The following is a 13,023-nucleotide window of genomic DNA, read 5'->3' as shown; positions in this document are numbered from 1 at the left end:
ACGTAGTACTATAAAACCCAGCAGACACCGACCCCCCCCCCAAAAAAAAAAAAAAAAAAAAAACATGATCATTCCATAGCACTGGTGGGTTCAAGTTATCTCCCCATCCCCCCTGCACTACCCTCCAGTGCTACTGATAAGCAGGTTTAAAGCGTTACAGTTACACAGGGAAGCTGGACCCTGGGTAATGATGGGATTTAAGGATAGACATAACACAGAACAGGAAATAGCTTGAGTCCGTAGTGTATACAAATCACAGGGAGAGAATTTCAGATTCCGAGTCCAAAACTGATGAGATCCCTGGAGGCCTGCCCATTTGCTACCACACTCCGGAGGGCTTTTTCTGGCGGTCCCAAAGTCTAGCATAAATCAACATGAGAGCGCTGCAATTTTTTTTGTTGTTGTTGTTGGGGATTTAGGCTGGGACTAAGCACGCCTATCTCCAGGCATCTAGTCAGAGTTCTGGGTCTGATCTCAGCGAGACTAGTTGCTGAGGAAAAACACTGCGCCCTTTCCCCGGAAAGAGCTGACGTTACCCCGGCCTCCCCAGCCTGCGCCGCGCAGAGCCCCGGGGCTGCCCGACTCCCCCACCGGCCTGTCAGCACCAACCTACGGGGGTGCAGCCACGAGTGCTCTTTTCCCGCGTACCCAGCCCGTCACGCGCGTCCCCGCCGCGAGCCCCTCCGCCCCCAGCCCCATGCGCACTCCCTCCCATCCGCAGTGCCTCTACAGGCGCGCCCCCAGCCCCGCGCGCCACCGCTCAGCCCGCGGAGCGCGCGCTGCCAGCCCTTTCCCGCCGCGCGGCCTCGTGCCACTAGCGCTAGCTTGCCGGGGGAGGCGCTGCGGCCGCAGGGGGAGCGCCTCCTCCTCTTCCTCCAACTCCTCCCCGCCTCCTCTCTCTTCTCCTCCTCCGCACTACGGTTCCCAGCCTTAGGCGGGGACGAGCGCGTCCGGTTTGCTGGAAGCTTTCGGAAATGGCAACTTGCGCAGTGGAGGTGTTCGGGCTCCTGGAGGACGAGGTGCGGGGGCCAGAGGGTGACGGGCGGGCTTCCCATCGCACTGTCCATCAGTCGGACCCGAGGAGGCAGCCGTGGGGCCAGCGGCCGCCGCCAGAGGCTCTGCGGTCTGCGCCTCCTCCCTCTGGGCGAGCCCGGGGTGTGCGCGAGGCGCCCCGGGCACCGTGGGGGCGTCCTGGAGCACGCGGGCTCGCGGGGCTTGCAGTAAGGAGCAAGCCCGTGGACTGCACACCCCGCTCCTCCCGGGAGCCGCCGCCTTCCCTGTCAGTTTCCTTCAGGAAGTGTTGAGGAGGGGGGCGAGGCAGCGAGCTGGCTGTGTGCGCCGAAAGGACGCACATCACCCGCAGCGCCTTCCTGCCCCCCCCCCCCCGGGGCGGGGGTCCGCGAACTCCCTGGGGGGTGGGGCCAATTTCCTTGGTGCTTAGCATCCCCACGGTGGAGTAGACTTATCTGGCAGAGGCCCTGCCAACTTAACTTTATGAACTTTGGTCTGGAGACTCGAGTGAATTGTCATTAGTTGTTTGATTTTCTTTTCCTTCTTTGTCTGAACCCCTTTTTAATCACTTAAGTGGAGACAGGAATGGGAACGTAGGCAGGAAGAATTTTCGTCCTATTTAGCAACAAGTGTCAAATGTGGGAAATTCACCCTTCGTTTTATGATCTTCGTTGCTAAAAAATAAAGTGAAAAAGTATAAATACTTTAAAGAACCTCCCACAGCTGTTCACTTTGAAAACTGAAGTTATAGGATTTGAAGAAGACAATTTATGTTGCTTGCCTAATTTACATTGCTTTCTTAGGTATTTTCCAATAGTGTGGTAATAGTGCCTTTTCTTAGCAAGTTGATGCCTTTAGATGTCTTTCACACTTCTCTTGAGATCTTCTTGCTTATAAACTGAGTAATTTGTTAGTGTAGGCAAGTTATTTCAGGTTATTTTGAAAATGTTTATGTGATGTGATTAGAATCTTGTCGTTTCCAACAACATAGATGGAACTGGGAAACATTTTAAGTGAAATAAGCCAGGCGTAGAAAGTCAAGTACTGCATGATCTCACTCATATGTGCAATCTAAAAATGTCGATCTAATAGAAGTTGAGAGTAGAGTGGTGGTTACCAGAGGCTAGGCAGAATGGAGAGAAATGGGGAGGGGTTGATCAGTGGCTACTGTTACAGTTAGATAGCGTCAAGAAGTTCTGTTGTGCTATTGCACAGTAGGGTGACTGTAGATATAATAACGCACTGTATATTTCACAATGCTAGGAAAAAGAAGTGTGAATGTTTTCACCATAGAAAATGATAAATGTTTGAGGAGGTAAATGATTTAAACACTAAACAATTGAAATAGCTCATAAAAATGTACATTTTAATGTTTTTATGTATCTGTTAAAATAAATTTAAAAAATAATTTAATTTCATAGTTATTGCCAAGCAAAGTGACAAGGGGCAGATGGTAGCAGCTAGAAGTTCCTCAGAAACAGTGATCAATATGTTATAGCTAAATGGAATGTTCTAGCCAGTGCCCCCATTATTGTACTGTAGAAGACATAAGAAGGTAATGCAGCATTGCACCCATGATAGCTTTCTTCTTATCAGTTGTATCTTCCTGCCTGCTACATAACTGTAGTGCAGAGAACTTTAGGCTACCTTCCAGTGCAATCAGACTGGCCTTGGACTTTACTTCTCTGTCATTGCTACTCAGAAATAGGCCCCATCATTCAAGATTTCTCATCTCATCTCCTTCCAGCAGAGCCAATTGATCACAGACAAAATATTGCCAAAGGTATCATTCACCATCTGTTTTCTTCCTCTTGGTATACAGGATCTGTGTTCTCAATTATCCCTCTCACCCCTCTGTCCAGATGAAATCATACTAATTGTGGCATTTAGTGGGTGATCAGTAGCAACTGGGACCAGAAACCTCACCCCTCGAAATGAGGATTTCCTGAACTTGCTGAAGGATTTGTAATTCTGGGAAGTTTAATTTCCTGGCATGAGGCCTACCCTGTTCCCATGGTGGGGCTGTGCGTTCCATAATTCAAATTTCCTTTCATTTCCCTGTGTCTTACTTTGTCCATGTTAAGGAAGAGAGTGAGATAAGAAGACAAGAGATATGATAAGAAAGTATCTCCCACTTCTTCCGTTGTACTTGGATTATTTATTCAACACACATGCATTAACTGTCTGCTCTGGGTCATACATTATGCTAGACACTGGGGATACAGAGAGAGAAATGACTGACAAATCTCAGTCTTAAGAAGCTCACCATCTGGTGCAAAATGTGAAAGTTGCTTATTTTCTGGTTTCAGTTTCTGTCTCATCACCATCATTTGCCACTTATTTTCTAGTCCATCACAAGTAAAAAGGGGCCTTCAAAAACCCTCCCCCCCTTCCCCCTTTTAAAGAAGAAGAACACTGCACCTATGCCACCTCTGAAACTCAAAATCTCATCTGGGAATAGGCAGCCCTCTGCTGTTGATTAAAAGTAGAGAAGTTTTTCTGTTATAGCAAAAGGAGATGATTCTTACAGATTTGAAACTGAAACAGAAAAATGAAATAGAAATAGAATAGAATAGCATTGCCATTTAGTCAGTGTGTAGTGAATAGCTGCTGAGTCACACTGTAGGAGCATATTAGAATTAAAGTATGCTGAAGTTTAGATCATAATAGCTTTCACTTTTCCATGAGTTGCCATCTTTTTCCACAATATCTTTCTGTAAGAGGGTCTACATGCACAGTTTTGCCATTAAAGCATTAGTTAATTAAGGAAGATGTGTAACATAATTTATGTGTAATTTGGTCTGACAGTCACTTGGAATTAACAGTAGAGAATAACTCTTATCTTTGGTGGGAAGAAATATGATGGATCTGGGAATTGGAATTGAGCATCACTTTTTGCTCCTTCCAGTGAACCTCCCAATTATATAGAGGCTGGAAAACTAAACACCATGTTTTCCAGACTTCTGCAGTTATTGTTCTGAATGTGGAATAGGTTCCCCCCATTAGATGCACTTATTTGAGAGTTGGGGTGTGGAAGTAAAGTGAAGCATATAGTTTTATTCTTTTTATTTTCTGCTGACAGGTATAGTCATATAGACCTTGAATTTTCTATAAAAGTATTGCAGTATCTGGTAACTTGTTTTATAGGTATCAATAGGAAGTTGCAGAAGTAGCAGTTTGTGGCCCTTGATTCCAGATGTCTAGATTGACTATATTCTGGTGGTGGCCCCTGTTAGCTATGTATTTTTTTGAAACTTTATCTTATTTATTTTTATGTAGTGCTGAGAAATGAACCCAATGCCTCACACATACTAGGCAAGTACTCCATCACTGAGTCACAACCCCAGCCCCTAGCTGTGTATTTTTATCTATCTGGCTGTAGCAGATGTGGCAGCTTCCGAGGTGGGCTGGTTCTACAGCAATTTTCCACACCTCTGGATGTCCAACCTACAGCCTATTCCAGCTCTTCAAACAATTTTGTAAGCACCAAATTCCCTGAATTGACTTCTTTCCTCTTAAAGAATTTAGAGTGATTTTGTTTCCTGTAACTGAAGCCTGACTGAAACAAGGCAAAGAAGAAAGAAGATAAAGGAGTTGAAAGTCTCTACTGCCAGATTGGGAGTATAGTTTGCTAATATGGAAGAATGGATACCCCCGTGGCAATAGCTACAGCAGTACCTAAACACCAGGGTAACTAAGAAGGGCATATTGTGACACTTCTGGACCCACTACGGCTGGGCAGAGTTGACCGTGCCTGCCTGTCTTGACATCATACTAAATCTGGGAACAAAGTTTCTAAAACTATGAACTGCACACAAGGAAGGAGAAGCATAGTTGAAGCAGCAGCAGCTGTGTTAGTAATCTATCCCAATCTTTCATGTATTGTTTTTGCCAATACCACTTTTTTGCAAATTCCAGGGTCATAATATTTTATTAAAATAAACAAATATAGTTTATTTTTAATAGTTTGTTTTATTTTAAACCAACAGAAAATTGAAAAGTATAGCACGAAGAACTTCAGTATCCTCCTGCAGATTCTCCAAATTTGACATCTCACCACCATTGTTCCGTAACCTTTTTCCCCATTTTTTTTTTTCCTGAGCACTCAAGGGTAAGCTTTAGACACATCCCTATCATCTTTAAACATTCTAGTGAGTATTTTTCTAAAACAATAACACTGTCCAGCATAACCATATAATCCTCCAAGCTAGGAAATCAGTATTGATACAATACCATCTAATCCACACATAACCATGTAAGTTTTGACAAGTATTTTAATAATTTCTCTTTTTCTTTCTGGCCCAAGATCCCATCTAGGAACATATGTTGTATTTGCTTGTCGTGTCTTTGCAGCCTTTTCTAACCTGTAATAGTTCCTCTATCTTTGTTACCCTTGACAGCTATAATGAGTACAGGCTGCACATCCTGTGACATCTGTTTAGTGTTTCCTCATGATTATGTTAAGGTCATGTTTTCTTGGCAGGAATCACAGAAATGATGCTGTGTTCTTCTCAGTGCATTACATCAGGGGGTACATGATGTTGACTGTACAGCGGTAACTTTAATCTCTTGGTCACTTTGGTGCCTGCCAGATTTCTCTGTAATTTGACCATTTCTCTCTTTATAAGTAGTGTTTTAGTCATCCTTTTTTTGCTGTTGTGATCAAAAGACCTGACAAGAACAATAAAAGGAGGAAAAGTTTATTTGGGGCCTCTCAGTCCATAGACAGCCACTTCATCCTTCAGGGCTCAAGGTGAGACTGATCAACATGGGGGAAGAGGGTTGTAGAGGAAAGCAGCTGGAGACACAGCAGTAGGAAGCAGAAAGAAAGAGCATGAAAGTGCGCTATCCGCGCCCCCCCAACAAGGGCAAAAATATATACCCTCAAAGGCATGCCCCAGGGACCCTCTCCTCCAGTACCCTACCTGCCTATAGTTACCACTAATTTAATCCCTATCAGGGGATTAATTTGCTAATTAGGTCAAGGCTTTCATAACCTAATCATTTCCCCTCTAAACCTTATTGCATTGTCTCACACATGAGCTTTTGGGGATACAAAATATCTAAACCATAACAAGTGATTACTATTTTGTGGGCACATATCCTGAGGCTGTGTCAATATCCTGTTCCTCATCAAAATTCATTCCCAGTTTTAGCATATATTGATTAATTCTGTCTGAATCAAACACTTCTATATTTTATTTCAAATATTATTAGTTGGCATTCTGTGCAAGTAGAACCTTTTATTTCCTCCCATTCATCCATCCATCTATCTATCTATCTATCTATCTATCCATTTATTTATATCAGCAGACTTGTGGAATCCCACGTTATTCAATGGGTTGTAATTGATTACTGTCATTAAATATTTTGTTGTTCCAATTATACCAGATGGTCAGTGGGAGTGCTTTCATGGAGAGTTCTAGGCCCTTATAACAAGTCCCCATCATTTCTTGAACACTTCATTACTTTATATACTTTTCCTGGCACAGTTCTGTCTGGAATCAGCCATTTTCTTAGGAGTGCTCATTCTGTCTGGTAAAAATGGGTTTTAGAAACCCAAATCTGAGTCTTTAGTGGGCTCATTGCTCCTGGAATGTGCTCTTCAACTGTGTCAGTGAACATGGTTAAGAAGTTTTGTGTGGGTGTGTACCGAACACACATACATCTACAGCTATGTTAATTTGTATATTTACTTCAAAATCATTAATTCATACTGATTTAAAATTATTAAAAACTAGCAATTTAATATACCTTTGTAGCTATAAGTTTCATTTCTAACAGTGAAAATCTGACTTTCATTATCCTTAATATATTTACTTCTTTATTTAATTTATCTACTAATACGTTCAATGAAACTAATTTCCCAGCCACGCAAACAACTGTGGGACTTTGGTGTCCCCCTTCCAACTCTTTGCATCCTTGAATGCAAGTGGGAATACTACTGTTGCATTTCTATGCCTCACCCTCCTCTGGTGGGCACCCTACTGATACATCTCCATATGGCACCTTCCTCCTCTCAGTGTCCCCTGCTGGTAAAAATGAGGACCATGCATCTCCCCAAAACAACTCACACTCCTCTCTCCCTATGGTGGGCCTGCTGTTTACTCCTTTGCACAAGGAACAGAAGAGAAGGACATGTACGTGTGTGTTACACACACACATAAAACAGTTAACTGTTAGGAATTCATATGTTGCATAGGAGTAGAATCTTGGAGCTGAAGTTATATAAATTATGAATTATATAAATTAAAAATAAATTTATATAAATAAATTTATATAATTATATGAATTATATAAATTATAAAGGGCGAGTGCAGGAGCAAATGCGATTTGACTAGGTTGAAATTCTATTCCTGTCACTTAACGTGGTGATCTTGTAAAATTATTTAACCTCTATGAGAGCAGGATATTCAAATTGCTGATTCTCCCATTCCCTAGCAGTCTTCATTCCAGCACCTAGAGATGTAACAACCTATTGAACACAACTGGTATTCAGTTAATCATGGTCCTGTGCTCCACCTCTGAACCCTGAGTCAGATTTCTGATTTGAACTGCTAAATTCACCATTCTGCTGAACTCTGTGGCAGTCTGTTACTACCTTCTTCCTCCTTAAAGTTTCTATTCATTCTGGCTCCTTTGCCAATCTTATCAAAATTTTAAGAGGATAAATGAATGGAGGGGATAGAAGAATTCTGGAGATAATTGTAAGGTGTAAGGCACAGCACAAACAAAAGGGTTTCAGTCAGTTTTTTTCTGAAGGTCTTGGGGATTTAATATGCCTATAGCCCATTATTATAATTCATGGCCTGATCAAAGTGTCTGGTTTCCATTGATGTGAATCATTTGGGGGCATTGAAGAGAATAATGTAAGTACATGATCATGGGAGTGCATAAAGATGCATTAGTGAAAATAATCTTCAGGGAAAAGAGTCACCTAAGTATAATAACAGCTGCCTTTAATTGAACACTTGCTGCGTGCCAGGTTCCAGGTGAGATGTTTTCACACTGTAGCTTTAATCATCACAACAATCTTGTGAAAGCGGATACTATTATCCACATTTTACAGATAAGGAATCTGAGATACTGGTTTCCTCAAGAACTTCCTCTCAGTAGTTAGCAGATCTGAGATTGAAACTCAGGTCTCTTCAGTACACAAAACTTGGTCTTTCCACTTTCTTGCTGCAAAAGGTTGTCCAAGTGAAACCCTTTAACTGAAAAGACTCTTTAGGGAGATGATGAGTGGAACAGGTGTATTGTTTACTGTCATTGTTCTTTTTTTTTCTCTTTCTTTTTATACTTTTAGATGGGCCTCTGAAGTGCTTAAATTCTGTAGTGGCTTAACAAATATTTGTCGACCATTTACTCTTACTGTGTGTCAGGCATTTGGTCAGGACTTGAGCTAATAATGATGGACAATAGGTGCTGGGGCTGTAGCTCAGTGGGGAGTGCTTGCCCAGCATGCATGAGGCAGTGGGTTTGATTCTCAGCACCACATATAAATAAATAAAATAAAGGTCCATCAACAACTAAAAAAATATTTTAAAAAATAATGATGGACAACAGATTAGATTTTACCGAATTTAGAGCCTAGAAGGACATTAAATCAATAATCGTGCATCCATATTTTATAAACATCATGAAGGAAAAGGAATGTAAGATGTAAGCGTATAATATAATTAATCTTGTGTGATGGAGAGGAGGGGAGAGTGTCAGAGAAGGCTGAAGTCACATTGAAACTGAAACTAAGGATGAATAGGCGTTAGGTGAGGAGTGGAGCAGTAGACTTCTTGGTAAACAGAACTAAGCAGTAGACTTCTGGGTAAAAGATGAGATGAAGAAGAACAGAGAAGGTCATGAGATGAGGCTGGAGAGGAGAGCTGTGTTAAGACTTGGAACTGAGGGATGGGGATATAGCCCAGTTGGTAGAGTGCTTGCCTTGCATGCAGAAGGGTTCAATCTCCAGCACCACACGAAGGAAGGAAGGAAGGAAGGAAGGAAGGAAGGAAGGAAGGAGGGAGGGAGGGAGGGAGGGAGGGAGGGAAGGAAGGAAGGAAGGAAGGAAGGAAGGAAGGAACTGAATCCAAAGTGGAATGGAAATTAATTAAACAAGTGTGAACACACATCATCATCAATCATCATTATCACTGTCATTTTTTACAGTTAATGTCTGTTACATATTTCACCATTTTTGTCATTTCTTCTTGCTTTCCATTTGGGATCACATTTTTTTTCCAGCTAAGGTACACTCTCTAGAATTTCTGAATATTTGCTGGTAATAACTTTCTGTTTTTGTTTGAAAATATCTTTATTCTGGTTTTTTCATTTTGGGGGTTTGGGTGAGGAGGAATAAAATTCACTGTGAAACGACAGATTTTTAAATGTACAATTTGATGATTTTTAATAGCATGCATGGCCAGCAATATGATTAAGATATAGAATATTTCTATGACTCTGGACTGCTCCCTTGGGTCCTCTACCAGTCCACTCCTCTTCTCCATTCTCCATAGGCAACTCCTATAACCATGGATTAGCTGTTCTGGAATTTCATATGAATGGAATTGTACCTTCTTATTCTTTTAAGTCTTGTTTCTTTTTTGACATAATATGTTTGAGAGTCACACGCGTGGTTGTATCCTTAGCTCACTTCTTTTATTGCTGAGTACTATTCCTTGCTGAGCACTATTCCTGTGTACAAACCAGATGTTTATTCATTCTCCTTTGATGGACACTTTGATTGTTTCCAGCTTTTGGCTATTATGAACAAACCCACTGTGAACTTCTACAAATCTTTTTTATGAATATATATTTTCATTTCTCTTGTGTAAATACCTAAAGATGGAATTTCTGGGTCATAGAGTAGGATATGTTTGACTTTATAAAAAGCTGACAAATGGTTTCCATAGTGATTGTACCTGTTTAAACCCATCAATAATACAGAAATGTTTTAGTTGGTCTATATTCTTTTTTTTTTTTTGATAGACCTTTATTTTATTTATTTATATGTGGTGCTGAGAATTGAACCCAGTGCCTCACACCTGTCAGGCAAGTGTGTTACCGCTGAGCCCCAGCCCCAGCCTGGGTCTGTATTCATTCAGCAACATTTGAAGTTTTTGCCAAAGCTTTCCATCTACCTGTATGTTTAACCTTTTAGTAATCAATGTTATCAACTTCATGTGGATCTTTCCAGAGATATTCTGTTCATAAATCAACAGATATGGTACTGTCACATTTAAAAGTAGTGTTAAGATATAAAGTAATGATGAACTGTTCTTTCTTCAAAATTACATAGTACTAACTGAACAAAGTTTATTATTATTCTAAATGTAACTATATTAATGATGGTACTTTCCTTACTCATCCCCATGCCGTTTGCTATATGCCTATGGATTTTTGTTTGTGTGTGTGTGTGTGTGTGTGTGTGTGTGTATGTTTTGTATCAGAGATTGATTTTATATTTTATTTTGAGACAAGATGTTACTGAGTTACTTAGGGCCTTCCTATATTGCTGAGGCTGGCTTTGAACTTGTGATCCTCCTGACTCAGCCTTCTGAACCTTTAGGATTATAGGTGTGCACCACCAGTCTTAGATGCTGGTTGTTGCTCATTCTGTTATGAGAGTGAGCAAACTCCACCACACCTGGCTATACCTATGGTTCTCAGCTTTGTGTCCATCAGAATCATCTGGAGAGTTTGTTAAAAACACAGATTACCTAAGAGTATCTGATTCCATAGGTTCAAAAAAATCACATCTGCAATACATTCCCAAGTGATGTTCATACTACTGGTTCGGGGAATATAGTTGGAAAACCACTGCTCTCTCAATCTAAAGGTTCTGGGTATTGTTTTTTGTTTGTTTGTTTGTTATCATAGTTGTTACCATCCAAAACTCCTGAACAGTTTTATTTATTTATTTTTTAAAATATTTTTTTTTAGTTGTAGATGGATATAGTACCTTTATTTTATTTGATTATTTTTATGTGGTGCCAGGGATCAAACCCCATGCCTCATGCATGGTAGGCAAACACTCTACCACTGAGCCACAACCCAGGCCCATTCCCGAACAGTTTTAACTTATCATAACAAATGTATAGCAATCATATATTCTAGATTTTAAGACAGTTCTGATTTTATCTATTTTATTTCCTAGTAAAAAAATGATCTACCTTTTATATAATTGTAAATGGTTTAGAATAAATTTATACAAAAGAAGTAGAAAACTTCTGTCAATCCATAGGATCTGATTTTTAGTTTGAAAAATATGGTCACCATAGATTATTTTTGCTCAAAATGGACTGACAACAAACCTTTCTACAGTAGCTGAAAGTAGGAATGAAGTACTTATTGAAAGCAAAGAAGAGTTTGCCCTTTTCATCCCCGTCCCCCTCCCCAACCTGGGTCTAAGTCATATGTTGCTCAAAAAAAAAAAAAAAAGTATATTTATATTGCTCCCTCCCTTCCTAGCAATTGTTTTCTTAAATATTCACTGTTTACACAATCATACTATATACAGTATAATTCACATTGAATCATTGTACCATGTTTTTAGTTAGCTATTGCAAATTTTTTGTTTGCTTTAGTTTTCTGTACACTTATTACATATTTAATTGCAAACTGTCAGAGCTTTAAAAGCACTTGATGCAGTAAAAAAAAGACGTGTGTGTATGTGGGTATGTATGTGTGTGTGTGTGTGTGTGTATATATATATATATATATATATATATATATGAAATGATCATAAGTATATACCATTCCTTAGCCTCTTGGTGTGCTGTACAGTCATCATCTCTGGACTTCCATTTGTCATCCTTGTGGAACTTCTGTTCATCTCTTTTCTCTTTTGAATCCACTGTTTCCCTAATTTCTTGTCTTCCTTTTCCCTAACATATTTGGTGGCATACTTTCTCTACATGAATGGTAGTTACTGTCGAGAGGAGAATCTCATAATAGGATCATCTGATCCTACCATTTCATTGTGGAATTCTCACGTATTGGTTTTATAGTGTATCTTTCCTTTGGGTCAGTCAGTCTACCTAATGAGGAGTCTTCCTGTCTCCTTATTGGTGGGTACTGGTCTGGCAGCCAGTGTTCTTGTACCCAGGATGGGAAAGGGGATGGGGATGAAAAAGGCAAACTCTTCTTTGCTTTCAATAAGGTGCTTTATTTCTATTTTCAGCTTGTGTAGGAAGGTTTGTTGTCAGTCCAGAGTTGTCAGCTCTCAGTATTTGCTCTGTATCCTGCTGGATTCATTAGAAAGATAATGAATAGATAGAAAGTTAATGAATAGATTAGTTTCTTAGGTTTTGAAATCTCACAGTTTTTTGACTTTGTGGGGGGTGTTACTAGGGATTGAACCCAGGGAGGACCTACCACTGAGCTCATCCCTAACCCTTTTTAATTTTTATTTATTTTTGCTGAAGGTCTCACTAAATTGTTGAGACTGGCCTTGTACTTTCCATCCTCCTGCTTCAACCACCCAAATAACTGGGATTATAGGCATTGCCACCGTGCCAACCTCTTTTCACAATTTTTATAGTGAAAAAATTCATAAAATTTATTACTTCAGATACAAGTTAATATGTAATAAATGCTGTGTGAATGATCCTCTGATTTTAAGAAAAGTATTTTCAACTATGAAGGCTTTTAGGGAAGATATTATTTGAGCTTTGAGAAAATGTATAATGTGGGCTATGGCTCAGTGGTGGAGCACTTGCCTTGCACATGTGAGGCACTGGTTCAATCCTCAGCACCACATAAAAATAAATAAAAGTATTCTGCCCATTTACAACTAAAAAAATTTTTTAAAGTATAATGTAAAATTTATAAAAAATTTAGGAAGTAAAAACAAATCTTCATGATCTCATTACTTTTAACAGTTATGTTCATTGTATTTCTTCCTAACCTTTATCCATCTATACATTTTAGAGATTAGCATCCCCATCCGCCCTCTATTAACATATAGTTATTCTCTGCCAAATAATATTGATTTAAATGGCTTTAAAGCATTTTGCT

General features: G+C 40.0%; 1 protein-coding gene across 1 annotated transcript in view; it reads left to right on the top strand.

The window, feature by feature from the left end:
* The first annotated feature begins 941 nt into the window (after positions 1–941).
* The window catches only part of Nedd4 (NEDD4 E3 ubiquitin protein ligase), a 121,613-nt gene continuing 109,531 nt past the window's right edge, over positions 942–13,023 (top strand). The window contains exon 1 of the mRNA XM_026413408.2: positions 942–1,019. Coding sequence (XP_026269193.2) covers positions 975–1,019 — 45 coding nt within the window. The 5' untranslated portion in view covers positions 942–974. The remainder of the gene's footprint in view (positions 1,020–13,023) is intronic.

Source organism: Urocitellus parryii, chromosome 6 (genome assembly GCF_045843805.1).
Source record: "Urocitellus parryii isolate mUroPar1 chromosome 6, mUroPar1.hap1, whole genome shotgun sequence".
NCBI lineage: Eukaryota > Metazoa > Chordata > Mammalia > Rodentia > Sciuridae > Urocitellus > Urocitellus parryii.
Note: the sequence above shows the minus strand (reverse complement) of the source record. Positions and strands in the feature narration are given on the sequence as shown.